Below are 17,144 nucleotides of genomic sequence, written 5' to 3' on the forward strand. Positions count from 1 at the left end.
ATATATGAAGATTCAAGAAAGAGACTAAAAACGCTTTGGTCAGTGTTTGACCAGGAGGACAAATGTACGGCCTACCTTTAGTCTTGATGGCTGTTTCAATGTTCAGAGCATCCCGCTCAGCATCAAAGTTGGTGTACGCTTTGACTGACCCATATGCACTTGGAGGTGTGGAGTGCTGAGGTTAAAAGACAAACACACCAGTCACACATATTTAAAATCCTCTTGTTGAAATGTCAATTCCTAAAATATTTTTTTCCTATTGTTTCTTTTAATAATTCACATCATTCTTAGGCTAGGTAACTCAGTAAGTATTAACATGCCATCACACATAGGATACGAAACTTCCTTATTTCTAATGAGAATTCTTCTTCAAAGGCTCAATTAGTTTAGAATATGATAAATCTATTTCTACATTTCATCTTACTTTTCATGCAGGCTCAAAGGCGGAAAACACAAAGCTGGGCACTTGAAACCACCTGTTTCTTTGCGGAAGGCTTTGAAGAGCATGAAACTAAGCTGGCCAAAATTTGAAACAAGCTGGAAATCTGGAAATGCCTGAATGACAAGTGTGTTTAGCCAAGTTTTTGCTACAGGCACATGAATTTCCACTGAGCCTGTATCGTTGAGCTCACAACTCTTTAAAAAGCAAATGTAGAATGCCTGCCTGCCTGTCTCGGACTATGAGATAAGTGAGGGAAGCATCTTCTTCCTGTATCCCCCCCACCTTTGGCCACCGCCGTGGAACCAAGGTGGTCAGGCCACATGGCCCACATCCTCTTCATATTGGCCAGGTTCCGCCTGCTTTCTCTACTCTCTCTACCCTCTACTCTGCTGTCTTTAACACGATCCCCTCTGCCTACTACTCTTCCTAGTATTTTTTTTCTCACTGCCTTTTAAACCACGGGTTCTTCCTTTCTGGTGCTTTTCAAAGCCCATCACCCTTCCAGATCTGATGGACCCTCCCCAGCCCTCCCGACCCTAGACTGAGGTAAGGACAACAGCATGATTCTACATCAGTTCTCCTCTCCAGAGTGTTAACTTCTCTCCTTTAAAATGCACTTACAGCTCTCCTCCTCCCTGCTATCCAGTCCCAAAGCAAAGGACAGACAAAACAGGACTGACAATGTTCTTTAGGTTGGCTGATGGCCAGTGGACCCATCCACCACTGCACCGCCTTTAACGTCAAGGCTCCCCATCCCCGCCTCCCCACACTGCACACCTCCCCTCATATCATGACTCTGTCTAGGCTGTTTCTGGGAACAGTCGGAGACTGAGTTGCCCTGACTTACCTTTCCACCCACATGCATCACGTTACAAGGCACCCCAGCATTTATTAGCAGTGAGGCTGTGTAGGTAAACAACTAAGATGCCATCCTCCCAAATGTCTCCTAGCACAAAGCCACAAATCTAAGTTCAGGGCTGGACAAAATGTTTCAAAATGTACTTGTGACCAAATAGTAAATCCAGTTAATACATATAACTGAAACACAGTGGATTATCAAGGTGTTTTCCATATAATTTCACTACTTAAACTTTCCAGTAAGATTAACTCAATGGGAATAGAGCACACATTCAGGAAAAGGTAATGACAAAGTGTTATTCTGAAATACTTACTATATATGATATGGTGGCTATAAAATGAGGACAGAAATCTAAGGGAGCACATTTTCCTATTTATTAACAATGCCATCAGTTATTTACAAAGGTAGGCAGTCTGGCCATAGAGCCATATCAAATATGGCTTCATATATCAGGTGCTATGTCATCTCATCCCAAAAACAACAGGGAGTAGGGAAAAGTTTTGCATAATTTTATAGTATCTCTGGAAATAAAATTAAATGGATAATTGAACTTATTACCTGTAAAATTCATTTATCTGAAAACCAAGTTATGGAGGCCAAAGTGATGTTTCTCTTCCTTCAAAGTATTGGGGAATACATGACATTTTCTATTGCAGTCCCATCTCTCCACAGAGAAGCACATCATACTAGAGTAACTTCAAAGGCCACATGAAAAGCCCTCTGATGAAACCCGATACTAGAAATGATCTAATGATCTGATCCATTAAGAAAAAATTTATTTAGCTCTTGGACTTGTCTGGACCTCAACATGCTGCTTGTATGGTTGCCAACAACAGCGTGCACAAGGTCCAAGAAGAAAGATGAAAACGAGGTAGGCTTGACACTCCATACAACCTGTGCTCGCGCCAATATCATCCATCTGAATGTTTTATGGGCAAAGCACCAGAGGCCACATGTACCACACGACCCAAGCTGCTGTCAACCCACTTGACTGCTTCTTTGCATTTTAATTTCAGTGAGAGTGTATTTTGAAATATCTGTAAGATATGCCTACAAACCAGTGTCACTGCTGAGTTTCTGTAAAAGCCAGTTCTGCCAAGATAACCTGAAAGATGTATTGTATTATTAGATATTTTACATACTCATAATTTATACTCTACTTTATCCTAAAAGCATTTGCAATGACTTATAATTTTGCATATAGCTTTTAAAATTTTTGACTGTAAAACAAAAAAGCAAATGTATCAGAATTTCCAAGTTCCCGTGAAAGACAATTAAGTATAAGTCTGAGCTACCTGATAGCCAAAGCAAAAAAGGCAACAAGATGAATTATAATACTTCTATTATTTTGTTAAAAAAGAAAAAATTCTAGCTATTTTGGAGAAAAGTTTTCCCAGGTACTAAATTTTAAAAAGTCCTTGTCTGGACTAACTCTCTGGACACTATAAGAAGTCCAAAACATGCAGGATCATTTTCAATATGGCTGCAGCTTATGCCAACCATTAAGAAAATCTGAGGGCGTGACATTAAAAATCCTGTATCAGTGAGAACCTACTGTAGAGCACAGGGAACTCTACTCAGTGCTCTGTTGTGACCTAAATGGAAAGCAAATCCAAAAAAGAGGGGATATATGTATCCGTATGGCTGATTCACTTTGCTGTACATCAGAAACTGACTGACACAGCAGTGTAAAGCAACTATACTTCAATTAAAAAAAAAAAAAAGTCCTGTATCATCACAATAATTACTACCACTGGCATGTTAAGTATATAGCAGGAAAAAATTCAAAGCATCTCAGTGTCACTAGTGTCTGTCCAATTTTAATGTGATGCCAAAACAGTTTCTGGAGCCATAACATTTCTTTCAAATTGAACTACTAGGAACAGCTAAAGTACTGGGGAAGACAGGGAACCAAGGGGATTCCAGGAATGACTCTCTGAATTTTGTCCTCATTTTCCTTAGATGTACAAGGAAAGGAAGAGGCACAGTTTCCCAGAGAGATGCCCAATTTGCAAAAATTACACAAAGTGAAAATGATATACTTACATCACCCTCCAAGCTGAGCTTGCAGAGAATTTCATGAACGGTAGACATTTTGAAAGAAGCTGGAAAAAAATAAGTACAACAAAAAGTATTATGAAGAGGCTTTCCTTTCCCCCGAAGGGCAGTGATTCATTATACTCATCTCCACTTCTTGGACCATTTCATCTGACGATATTAGAGTACTATTTGCAAACAGATGCAATTCTTATCTTGTGATTGGGAAAATTAAAGCTGAGAGATGGTTTGCCTTAGGTTTGGGATGGACTACAGAACTAGTTAGTCTTGTTCTTGCTCAGTTTAAAGAGAACCTGGGGAGACTGACTTGTAAATACAAAACAAAACGTTTCTTCCCAAGACCAGTGCAACTTGTCCAAACAGGATAAGACTGAATCTTCCGGTTCTCCTAAAAAGTGATAATCTTGTCAAACCAGCCATTACTGCTGTATTTTTCACCAGTGATTTAATATATCATATATAATATATATCCATAGTCTGAAAACTATGGATATGAACTGAAATCAGTAGCATTTTCATGCTGGCTGATTCCTAAATGGAGCCCTTTATTACTATCCATAATTACTCTCTTAGCTCACCAATGCTTAGAAGATTTTAAACTGTTGATGAGAAAGACAATGGACAGATTTTGACATTAATTCATCCCATAAAAGACTGATCCTTGTATTTAAGATTCAAAATGGCTGAAATGAAGTCATCTTTCAGTTAATACACTTAATTGGACAGTGATAAGACAACATAATGAACTGGCTTTCCAGCTTTGCAATCACACAGTTCTCGGAATTGATATACCAACCCCTGCCAATAAAAAGTGCTCAACTGGCAGGAAATTTACCTCAACTGAGACAAGACAGGTCATTCAGCAACAGCCTCCCCAAAATAAAGAAAACAGAGCAGAGCTGCATCCTCAAACAGTGGGAACGACGTCTGAATTGCAGCAACTCCTGTTTTGGTCTATTTTTGCTTAATATTCTTTGATCAAGGAAATTGTGCCCATGCAATTCAGCTTTCTTTTCTCTTCCAACAGTTTGCTTAGTCTACATGTTTTCATACAGCTGGCTTTGAAGGAATATTTGGACATAGACATTTGTTAATTTATCAGAAGGCTTTGGACTAGGCAGATTCCAGGCTCTGTTTGGGGTGAGTTAGAGGAATTAAGAGAAAAAGATTTGCCTTTATTTGTGGTTATGGAAGTATTTCTACAAGATTTTCACCATGAGCTCTCTCCTACACGACGTCTTCTCTCTTCTTGATGCTTATAGAAGTCTTTTAAGCACACGGCAAAAAAGAAAATCACAGCTATTCCAACTCCCCCATTCCCCCAACTCTCAGACACTATCACACACACCCCCAACCCCTGCAATGCATCACAGCACTGGGATATGATCCTAGTTTGTAAAGTCATCCTCTATAAATAAACTGTGGTACATCCAGACAATGTAATATTATTCAGCACTAAAAAGAAATGAGCTATCAAGCCATGAACAGACATGAAGCAAACTTAAATGTATATTACTAAGTGAAAAAAGCAGTTTGAAAAGGCTACATACTGTATGATTCCAATTATATGCCATTCTGGAAAAGGCACAACCATGGAGACAGTAAAAGGTTCAGTGGCTGCTACGGATTAGAGGGGAAGGAGGGAGGGACGAACTGGCAGGGCACACAAGATTTTTAGGGCTGTGATACAGTAATGGTGGATACATGTTATTATACGTTTGCTAAAATCCACAGAATTTACAACGCCAAGAATGAATCCTAATGTAAACTATGTATTTTGAGTGATAAAGATGTGTCAATGTAGGTCCAGCAATTATAACAAATGTACTTCTCTGGTGGGGGATTTTCATAGTTGGAGAGGTTGTGTGCGTATATAGGGGGGCTGCGGGGAATATATGGGAACTCTGACTTCGTACTCAATTATTCTATGAACCTAAAACTGCCCTAAAAAATAAAGTCTATTTTCTTTAAGAGTCTTGCTCTGTAGCTAGACTGTCCAATACACTAGCCACCAGCCACATGGGGCTATCAAGCACTGAAGAAAAGTGTCCAGACCATACTGAGATGTGCTGTAAGTGTAAAGTACACACCAGATTTGGAAGAATTAGTATAAGAATGTAAAATCGAAGAATAATCTCTAACTTCAACTTGGACCAAGAAACATTCTATAGCATCTCATCAGGATGCTGCTGAGAATCACCAAAGAGGACATGAGCTCCCCAGGACATGGACCACCTAAGCCCTGGCCTGGACTCCCGCCCCTTGGGCTCAGTCAGAACTGGGCTAGGTTTGCAGTGAGGGGTAAACGGTTGTCATCTGCCTTGCAGAATTCTAGTCCCCACTGTAAACAGCTAAGAAAGAAAAATGTCAAAACAAAAAGAAGACCAACAAGTCAGAGTTGTTTCCGGGTGGATTAAATTCCACTTATTTATTAGATCAGTTACTTCACATGGGTTCTGAGGTTTAGGAAATCGCAACCGCAGAGGCGGTAAGTTTCTGCCAGGCAGTTCTTTCAAGTTGCCTTTCCAGCTCCGAGCACCGGCTTGGGAGACAGCTGCCTAACCATGTCCACACGGACCCCTCAGTACGGTACAAACCAAAGACCATTGGATTCACGTAATCCTTCTCCCACAGGCACAGCACAGAGACAGAAAATGGGGATTTTTAAAAGCCCCACAAGGCTTCCCTGGTGGCGCAGTGGTTGAGGGTCCGCCTGCCGATGCAGGAGACGCGGGTTTGTGCCCTGGTCCGGGAGGATCCCACATGCCGCGGGGTGGCTGGGCCCGTGAGCCATGGCCGCTGAGCCTGTGCGTCCGGAGCCTGTGCTCCGCAACGGGAGAGGCCACAATGGTGAGAGGCCCGCGTATTGCAAGAGGGGAAAAAAAAAAAAAAGCCCCACAAGTCTTCCTTGCTGCTTAACGGTCAACAGTTGTACTGCTCTTTCATCTCATCAGTCCTACGTGCCACTACCAACTAAATTCCTCTATTTTATCTTGTCACAATAGTTCAAAATCCATCCTTCCGTGACGTTCTCTTACTCCAGCTCCGTCCAGTCCTCTATGGACTCCCCAGCAAAAGTGGACCTCAACCAAACTGTTCCTTGCTTCTCCCCAAACACACCGTAACTGCTTTAATCCACAGCACCTTGATTCGTGTCTCCCGCCTCATCTCCTTACCCTTGTCTCTTCTTCTGGTTACAGATGCTGCCCATTCCTCAAGTCACCACACCTCTGGCGCCTGCTCCAGTGGGATGGCTGCAGCCCCCATTCCCCGGCACTGCGTCTCCCACCTTTCAATGCCAGAAACACTTTCTGATGCCACTAGACTTACTCACCACTGAGCAAAAGTGTCCTGAGTTCCTGCCACGCGTGCGCCACATATTCAGATGGCAAATACGTAGTACAATTCAACCAAACGGGGTCTCATCTGCCCCGTAGAGTCCCAGTTCCGCCACAGATTTAAGAGGGCCTCTGCACACGCTAGGTGCTAAATAAACAGTCAGAAACGAGTTGCTACTTTGCATAATGAACATTTATATTTATATTATTGATAATCATTCTGTAGGAAAAGAATGTCACAATAACCAAAAAAACAATATCCATGAAGCTTGGGATTACTCCACGCAAGTGTCTTCTGTATCCATATAAATATTTCCTACTCCATGCAAGCTTAAGGGCAACCACATTTTCACCTTAGAAATAAAACACAGCCCTCAGGACTTCCCTGGTGGTCCAGTGGTTAAGACTCTGCGCTCTCAATGCAGGGGGCCCAGGTTCGATCCCTGGTCAGGGAACTAGATCCTGCATACATGCCGCAGCTAAAAGATCCTGTGTGCTGCAACTAAGACCTGGCGCAGCCAAAATAAATAGATAAATATTAAAAATAAATAATATTAAAAATATTATTTAATAAAATTTTTTTAAAACCATGGCCCTCATTTCTTCACATGCAATCCGCTGGTTTCTTCACTACATCCTGGTCTCTTCACTACATCCAATCCCCTGGGAATGCAAAGTCATCTTGCAGACGACTAATTAATCTCCAGAAGAGTCAGCTGTGTCACTCATGTTTGTTAAAACATTAGCTTAATATAGTGCATGTGATTAATGAGAAGATGTCAGAGTGCTGTTCTCCTTGGAAGCAGAAAGAGAAAGTCTTGGCAGGGCTACTGTAGGTTACAATCACTGGTGACACCCAGGTAATAAATCAACAAGCCCCTAACACACACACACTGGGCCTGCCCCGCATTAAGGGCTGGGAGAGACACACACAAAACTATGAAACACAGACTCCACTCCTGCAGGACCTTGCAGCTCTCTTCCCTTCTCGCCCCAGGAAGACTAGCCCAGGTCACCCAGCTAATGAGTAAGGGAGTCAGGGCCAGGATCCAGGTCTCCTGACTCTTGGGCCCTTGCCCTTTCAACTTCACCACAGTGGCTCTTCATTCCAAGAGATTAAGACATGGAGACAGAGAAAGATAAAAGCAGCATGAGTGAGATTGGCTAAGGGTCTGAAAGATGAGGTACTGACTAGTTTGAGAAGGACAATCACTCACCCTGGAAGGTTCCAGCCAGAGAAACAAGGGAAAGCCTGAGGAGATGGGATGTGGGAGAGTGTGCCGGGGAGACGGGGGGGACAAGAGGCCAGGTTTAAAACCAGCCATGTCTAATGTAGTGGCACGTGGGGGGCCTGAGATGTAAGTTTCTGAACGGTGCAGATTTAAGCTTGGCTATGGAAAGGGATTTGATGCCAATACTCGGTATCCATTCACCGTATTTGCTCTGGAGGCTGAACTTTCTTACTGAAACAATGGCTCTGCCTTTTTAGTGTACCTGTTGTTTTTAAGTCTCCATACCCTAGGAGACAGTTCCACCCCCAGTGACCACTTAGCACACTGAAAAATTCATAAGCGCATTAAAAGCAGAACCGCTCCTTTCCTGGCAGACCTCTCCACAGACACGAAAATGGCATCACTCTTTCCAACACTACAGCCTCAGCCAGATCTCCAACTGGTTTCAACTTGCAAAAAAGAAAAAGAAAAAAAATCAGCAAATTCAATCTGTTGCTGAGTACCTCCATATACCAGTACCTCTTATTCCCAGGAAAGGGTTGGGTGACATAGACAAGATTGTTAAAATCTCCTTCTTCAGGGAAAGTTTTTTTGTTTAAGAAAATAACTAGAGAAGTACAAGGAGACTCAGTGAGAGCCATACCCACTTCAGACTGACTTGAAATAACGCACCACTGGGAAGGGAACACAGACACTGCACCCTAATGAAGGGAACGGAACAGTTTCCTCTGGCCTTGAAAATATTAATAAATGAAACTGTTAATTGCCTGACTGGAAAAGCTCTTATAGTGCAAAGCTAGACATTGAAGAAATCCGTGCAGCTGCTGGAAATGAAGCAACTTACATCTAACACAAGCACTATCTTAAAGATAAGAGTTTGTCCTTTTTTTTTTTTAAACCCAATAGATTACACTGTACTTCACTGTTTCACTTCCAACACACAGTTGCAACAAAAATAGTACAAGTAAAACAGCTTTAACGTCTCCCCGCCCCCCCCAAAAAAAGTAAAAGAAAGTTTGCAAAAAGGTTGAAACAAACAAAAAAAGTAAACCTAAAAGTTAGTGCTTCAAATAATAAAAACAAGTTCTACTGAAATGAAGAACCACCTCCAGAAAGCCCAAATGTTAATTCTCACAAACAAACAAACACACATTGAGACAGGGCTCCTGTGCCCGGCAGAATCTGAGTATAACCCAGCAGTTCCGTGGTCACACCCACTTTTAAAATGTGGAGTGTTGATGTGTTACTGCAAAACACATCCCTAGCAACCATGATGAATCAATCAGGGACTGGATGATACAAAGGAGGAGTTTTTAAAACCAAAAAAATGGGGGCGGGTGTGGGGATGGAGGGTTGGGATTCCCCGCCAAGCCCTTACTGTGCAGTCCTGGGTCTACAGGACCAGACTGGAATTTTATACCAAGAGGGGGTAAAAAAAATGCATGAGTCGGGGGTAGGGATAGAGTGCCCACTTTATTCACTCTCTACCCCTCCCTCCCAGAGCATTTTTATTTAGCAGAACCTTCTGGAAATCACACAGTTTTCTCCTTGGTTTTTATGGTCTTGATTAATGCCTGAGTCACAGGCTCAAGTCATTCCCCAGAAATCCTGGAATTCTGCCCAGGGGCCTTGATCAAACTGAGCAGGATGGACACGGTGCTGCACTTGCTCTGGCCTGTCCCTTTTGCTGCCTGATCTGAATCAATATTTGCTTACTAACTCCAGACACACTGTGGCCTCAAGCTCTCAGAGCCTCTTGTTCAATCTCCCGACGTGGGGTTGGAGTGGGCAGAGAGTCGTGCAGAAGAATGATGTCACTTGGCACAAAGTACTCTCACGGTTGAGAAATCAAGGTCTTCACATCTACAACTCAATTTCAGTGTTTTATGGCCCAAATATTATATTTCCAATGGGGCCCTGTTGCTTACAGAAAAAAGTCTACACAGCATTCAAGATCTTCCACACTCTGGACTCTACCTACTTTTCCATAAATAAAGCACACACAAACACATACACATACACACACACACACAGCACCGAAGTCAGACTGGATTGGTAATTCTCCAAACACATTCAGCACTGTCCCACTACCTCTAGGCCTGGGTTTTCCAAGTTCCCTCTACTGGGAATGCTCTATCTGGATCAGCTGACATCCTCAGGAGACTTCAGGACACAAAATATACTGTTACCTTTCTCCTGTACCTCTCCCTGCTCTGTGCTCCTGTCTCTCTTGGTGTATCTGTGAAATGTCGGAGCTGAGGGTACAAAGGCGGTCTTCCATTCTACCTGCCCCCAGGGTTTCTGTCTTATGCATCCCCATTTCCCCACAGGTCTGAGCACAGTGCCTAACAAACTGTAAGCGCTCACTCACATTTTTGGATGGTTTACACACACTACGTCTTTCCACATTATATTTTTTCCTTCTTTTCCCACAACATTCTCCTTCCTCAATTTCCTTTCCCTTCCTCGGACTGCATATCTCAAATGAAGTTCCAGTTCCATACATTCAGAGCTTGGAGGCTTCAATCCCCATGCCCTGTTCACATCTTTGTAAAGCCTGGTAGAGCAATTCAGGAGACAGCCTCTTTCTCATATGATATGCAGCTCTTCACCTTCTCCCACAGCTCAACCTCCACCTTTAATACCGTCAGGGCCCCTTGCCTCCTAGCTCTGTCCACGGGACAACGTGGAAAACTAACCTACATCTCCTTGTGACAAGAAAGGCAGGGAAGGAGGCAGCAAGGAGGAAAGATTTGCAAGCGGCCTTGGGACTCTGATTTCCTCTGAGCTGGGAGTGTGGGGACTGGGTGTGGCAGAGAGACAAAGGGCAAGGATTCCATGTGACAAGCCACTCCCTTGAGTCAGAACTTCCCACACCAAGCCTGGGAGTGTAACTCAGACCACTTAGATGCTACTGACTTCTCTCTGACAAGACTGAGCTCAGACAGTTTCACAGCTTCAGGTGTACCCTAGGGGAGACTTGGAGGTAATCTCACTGGAGCCACAAGGCTGGGCATCTCCTGACCCCTACAGCTGACCTGCTCCCCAACAAAGGAGATGGGGACCGCCTCTGGCAACTGGAGGAGGAAAAACAGACCCGACAGTGAAAGAGCGGAAAAAAATTTTTTTTAAAAGACTGGAGTTTCCTCCTGATGTAGCCTACAACTAGAATAGGGTGTGGCACCAGGAAAAAAGAGGGTGGTGGATTCCCATATGCAAGCAAAAAAAAGAACATTCCATTTCTATTCTTTTTTTTTTTTTAATTTATTTTTGGCTGTGTTGGGTCTTCGCTGCTACCCGTGCGCCGGCTTTCTCTAGTTGCGGCGAGCGGGGGCTACTCTTCATCGTGGTGCGCAGGCTTCTCATTGCGGTGGCTTCTCTCGTTGCGGAGCACGGGCTTTAGGAGCACAGGCTCTAGGAGCACAGGCTTCAGTAGTTGTGGCTCACGGGCTCTAGAGCGCAGGCTCAGTAGCTGTGGTACACGGGCTTAGTTGCTCCGTGGCATGTGGGATCTTCCAGGACCAGGGCTACAACCCGTGTCCCCTGCATTGGCAAGTGGATCCTTAACCACTGCACTACCAGGGAAGCCCTCTGTTTCTATTCTCACAGTCAAATCCAGAAGGCAGGTTAAGTCAATGATAACTTTAAACAACACTTTCCCTAAAGCAAGTACACTATGAAGCTCAGGTCTGTGGAACAGCTGGATTAAAGGGGAAATGAGCCCCAACCAAGTTTGGAAACAAACATTAATTTGGGAGAACGTAAAGCTCAAAATCCAATTATTGTCTATACAATTCACTCGATTTTGTCTATTCAATTTTTTTCCCCACTAGATTTAAAGCCTAAAGAGCAGAGTTTTGTTTTGGTTTTGGTTTTGGTCTGTTTTGTTCAGTGCTATATCTTCAGTGCTTATACTGTGAGTAGAACATAGTAGGTGCTTAATAAATATTGTGGAATGAACAGATGTTTAAGGCAGCCCAAGAGAGCCTGGGAACGGGTTTGTGCCCCGGTCCAGGAGGATCCCACATGCCGCGGAGCGGCTGGTCCCATGGGCCATGGCCGCTGGGCCTGCGCGTCCGGAGCCTGTGCTCCGCAACGGGAGAGGCCACAACAGTGAGAAGCCCGCGTACCACAAAAAAAAAAAAAAAAGAGAGCACCTGGGACTTCTATTTGTGACACACCCACGCTCAGTTTGTAAGAAATGCCTCAGCAGGCCCACAGCCCCACACAAGGGAAGACCAAGAACAAAGGCCAAATTCTAGGCCCCATGGTGCAAGAAGGGCCAACAACCCTCAAAATCAATAACAATTATAGAAGGATATCTACCTTGCCAGGAAAACTACTTAAATTAGAAATTAGTCAGGAAACCAATGGCCACGACTGCCGGCATGTCAATCGATACAGCATTTTTAATAGCTCAAAGACAGAGGATGTTATTGTGACCCCAGTCCAAGACCAAGCTCCTGCTCAAAGCCAGTGAGTCAGCTATATTTCCTGGGCATTTGCAACAGGCAAGCCATTTAGCACTGCAGGAAATCACCAAATCTAGGCGGTCCCCCAATCATAAACCTCCAATTAAAAAATTTACATTGATGGTCACACCCTTGCACTGCAGATGCAATTGATACCTCTGGACAAAGCCTTGACTGAAGATACGAGATAATAGGTGGGAGTCAGAAGTGCTGTAAGGGATGGTCTTAACACCACTGACCACTAAGGACACTGAACCTGGCCTCATATGAGATCTTCCTTCACAATGCCTGAATATTATATTATGTGGCTCCTTCCATAGCCTCAAATTCTATAAATTACAGATGTTTAGTTTTAAAAAGGTTCTTGTTATCTTTTAAATAACACATCTCCCCTGGGTTGCTGAGGATTTCAGGACCACCAACCATTCCTAACGTTGAATATTAATGAATATTGACTCAATCTGCTTGTCTCTAGCTGGGTATGAGAACACTGAAGTGGGAGGGAGGGGGGAATGCAGCAGAACTGGAGAAGCATGGACAGGCTTTTGTAATATGTGGGGGCGGGGTGAGGGGGTCTCCAAGGATGCAGGAGGAAGAGAGAAAAGTAGAGAGGGTGATGACATAATTTTCCAGTTAAAATAATTTAATCAGGGCCAACCTTAAAACTTAGAAAACTTCCAGCGAAATACTTCAATGATTTGCTCTTACGTATTATATACCTCACCCTCTTCCCACCCTCCCTCCCCACCCACCATCACTCCCATCCCGCAAATTAGGCGTATACTATCAGTACTTCGATATAGTGCAGGTTAAGGTAGAGGTTTTCTGGGCTAGCCTGAGAACCTAAGCACCCTCTGTAACATTGTTTCAGTGCTACAGCGCATTCTGCACTCGAAACGACCAAGTTCCGGACAGGCACAGTAGGGCACACTTTTGGACAGAGCCCATCAGTACCGTCAGTATGAGCTCAGGGGTCCCGACCCCTGGACTCCAGGACCTTAGGGTTCCTGGTAAAGACCCAGCGTGCCCCATGAGGTTACTGTCCTTTTACCTTTAATAGCTTTGAAATGGCAAATCTTAACACAAAAAGAATGACACTCGGTTTTGGTATGGCACTTAATGTTTTCAGTGTGCTTTACAAATTTATTTTTGAATGAACATGTTTTTTGGAATCTTCTATAATAACCCTATGTGGGGAGAGTAAGAATGTGCATTCTTAAGCCACTTTCATAGATAAGGAAATTGATGTCCACACCTTTTAAACTGAGAGTTGATGGACTCCAGGCCTACAACACCAGGCGATGGGACCCATCTCACAGAGATACAAGGAGCAGCCCGGGGGGCTACGCCCTTTTCTGTACCCTCTGTCCCTGACTCAATGTCGCATCAGCGCCAGTAAGTCAGTGACGATTCTCCCCACAGAACCACGGGGGAACACTTCCTTTCCTGATGCAAAAGTAGTCAACCAAATAAGAAACTCTCCAGATACACGGAAATCAGAAGTTGCTCTCCTACAAGCTAAGCTAGACAAAGGAGAATTAGGGGAGGTTCTTCCGTTGTTTTGTTTTACTGGGGCAGGAGGTTGCTGCTAAAAACTCCCACCCCTCATCCTCCCCCGACTGCTTCCCTCCTGCTCTTCGGCACAAGTTCCACAAATGCGCGTTTGTTTCAAGTAAAGTTAACTTGGAACAGATGGGGATTACTTTCTAGATAGCCGTAGCGCTAGTGTTAAACGTGGAGGGTGCCGCACTTCTGCTCTCCACCCGACCAGGGGCTCGCAGGGAAGCCACACCCAGCCCCCCAGCGGCGCCCGGCGCGTCTGGAATGCGAGGCCTCCCTCCGCCCCCCTCCCCGGCGCCAACTCGTCGGGCTTCCTGCGAGCACTTGGGGGGGGATGCCCGACCCCCTCCTTCTGCCCTGCACCCCCCAGGCCGGGGCACACGCGGCCCCCCTCGCCACTGGAAGCCCTCCTCGCAAAGCTCCTAGTGCGGACCGTCCCTTCAGCCCCCTCCCCGGACGGCCTCCCGAGTCCCCGTCTCCAGAGCTGCTCTTTGCAAGGCCGTCTCCTTCCCCCGCTCTCCACACCCCGCCAGCGCGGCGGCCCCGGGGCCATAGCGGGCGGGCGGGCGGGGCGCCCCGCTTACCTGGGCCAAGCGCAGTGCGCAGCGAGCGTCGCCAGATGCAGAGCGGAGCCAGCTGGCCTGGGTGGGGCTTTTATAGCCTCCACATCCTCGCGGTGCACGGGAGGCCCGCCCCGCCGCCCCGCCTTCTCCTGCTCCGGCCCCTAGCCCCGGAGTCGGGGTGACTCACACTGCCAGGCCCGCCCGCTCGCCCGCGGGGGACGCCTCGCCCTGGAACGTTCCCCGGGTCGCGCCAGTGGGAGCGGCCCCACGCCCACGGCTCTGCCGTCCGGTGAAGCGCCGCCGAGGCTTCTTCGAGGCCCAGTACCGGCCTAGTTTTCTCCTCTCTTCCTCTTTTACTTCTCGAGCGCCACGTCGAGTGCGCAGCCCTGCCTCAGGTTAATACGTTTGCAAGACTTTGGTAGACTCTGACCTTAAGTCACGTTTTTTTTTTTGTTTGTTTAAGGCGTCAATGCAATGGAAGGAAGAATTGTTCCAAGAAACATAAATCGTGATTCCCCTGAGCTGGGCCGTTGGCATCCAGCTCCCCGTTACCGTATGCAAACATATCAGCTTAACCTCTGACCGGCTATTGCCGGGAGGATCGCGGGGAGGAGATCCGCCGGGTCCTGGCGGGCAAAGGACTGGCCCCGCCCCGGCCTCGGAGCGCGCTGGGAGACGCGGAGCCAAGGTGGGAGTTAGGTGGGTGGGGGCGGGGTAGGAGGCCGAAGCCAGGAGCCTAGATCCCACCCCGCCCGCCCGGGGAGGCGCCCTTTTCCCGAGCGCGCTCTGCTTGGCTTCCCTCCACGCCTCCCGCGACCCTCCGGGCCTCCCGCGCGTCCTCGTGGCAGGCCGTCCCGGGCTGGGTGGGGCCGGTGGCTTTGAACCTCCAGTTCCAACAAAGAAGTTTCCTCCCTCCATTCTGTCCTGCCGTTGTTTTCTTGTTTTTTTTTGTTTTTTTCTCAGACTCTTAGCTCCCTGGCTTGGTTTTGCTGTTTCTCGCTTTTCTTCCACTCTCTGCTTCCACGAACCGCAGTGGCAACATGCAGGCAAACATGGTTTTGTGGTTGATTGCGCAAATACTGTACTCAGACCTCAAACTAGCAGGAGAGTTTTGCTAAGAATCCCAAAGATCTCTCTGCACCTTTGAATTCCTCCCTTTCACAGACCTCACTTAGCTCTTTCTCCTGATGCTTCTGTTTTAATCCCCCGTCTATCTTAACGTCCGTTTTTACTTTCCAGTTGAGCGTCACTTCACTCCTGGGAATCAGGAAACAGCAAGGCCAAGACATCGTTGCCAAGCCCACAGTCAAGTCCAGACCACAAATGGGGGCTCTGGACACTCAGCCCAGAGCACTGTTACCCATTTCTTTCACTCAGAATGAAACATGATAGGCACTGTCAGAAGGACAAATAGAAAATAAAGCAATTCTGTTGATACAATGTCTGATTTACATTTATAGCCCTTCAATTTAGGCTGAAAGTTTTACAGCCTAAACATTTTGGAACAGAAGGAGAACACAGGCTGACCGTAATGGTGGACGGGATTCTGCTTCCCTTCTCTTCTCTGGGCCTCTTGACGCCCAGCTGTGCTGTGATAGGCCCTCTACAGAAGATAAGATTTAATTCAAATCATGTGGAATACCTAAAAGCCAAGTAGCCAGAAGAATGCTTTTGCTTGTCTAGGGCATCCAGCAAAGCCAAACATACAGATCTGTCCAATAACCAGAGTCTGCTTCTTGCTACAGAACTTCACACTGGTATTTTCATAAAAAGGAAGCTATCAGAAGTCATGGTTTGCTCTTTCTGAGGAATGGGGGGCCAATTCTGCCAGTTTAAATGAGCTTTTGAATCTCTGAGTGCAAAGATCCTTTTTTCTTTCTTTCTCCTCCATGGCTGGAAGAATGTTTACAACAACAGATCTCAGATTGTGTCTGCTGCTGTGCATTCTGTTCTCTAAAGCCTTGACTTTATTTTGTTCACACTTTCTCTGCTGCACCTCAACACTGCTAATTGTGCCTAGCTAGCAGTGATAGGCACTCACTAAAACTTACAGAATAGAATTATTCACCCAATAACAGAATGTTAGAGCAGAGAGGGTCCTTAAGAGACTAACATTTCCAATTCTTGATTTTTATAGATGAAGAAACTGGAGCCCAAATAAAGTCTCCTGCCCTGTCCAGAGATTTAAAAATGCACTCGTTACTTATTGCAGTTTAACAAATTACCACCAAAACTTAGTGGTTCAAACAGAAATAAAACCATTTATTTGCTCATGATTTTGCAATATGGACAGGACTCAGGGGCAACAGCTTGTCTCTTCTCCATGGTGTTGGATGGGGCAGCTCAACTAGGGTTGTAGGATGGAAAGGAACTTCACTCATCTGGTGCCTCAGCTAGGGTTGCTAGAATGGCTGAGAGCAGGCTGGGTCTCTCCGTCCCTTGGACTCTCATCTGCCAGGTCCTCCTCTCTACACCAGGATAATAATGGAAGCTGGCTCTCAAGAAGCAAAAGCTGAAGCTGCCAGGCCTCTTAGCTTGTGGGCTATCCAAAAATAGGCTGGGTTGACTTTATGGGCTGTAGTTTGCCAATCTTTGCTTTAATCCATCATCTGATCAGTTT

At 45.6% G+C, this 17,144-nt stretch overlaps 1 protein-coding gene across 1 annotated transcript in view; it reads right to left on the reverse strand.

The window, feature by feature from the left end:
- Positions 1–14,681, reverse strand: part of ANXA2 (annexin A2) — a 44,928-nt gene extending 30,247 nt beyond the window's left edge. Inside the window, exons 1-3 of the mRNA XM_081228038.1 lie at positions 14,546–14,681; positions 3,348–3,406; positions 76–175 (exon numbers count right to left, since the gene is read on the reverse strand). Of these exons, the coding sequence (XP_081084164.1) occupies positions 76–175; positions 3,348–3,395 (148 nt within the window). The 5' untranslated portion in view covers positions 3,396–3,406; positions 14,546–14,681. The remainder of the gene's footprint in view (positions 1–75; positions 176–3,347; positions 3,407–14,545) is intronic.
- Between the last annotated feature and the right edge of the window lie 2,463 nt (positions 14,682–17,144).

Source organism: Mesoplodon bidens (genome assembly GCF_964165515.1).
Source record: "Mesoplodon bidens genome assembly, chromosome: 3".
NCBI lineage: Eukaryota > Metazoa > Chordata > Mammalia > Artiodactyla > Ziphiidae > Mesoplodon > Mesoplodon bidens.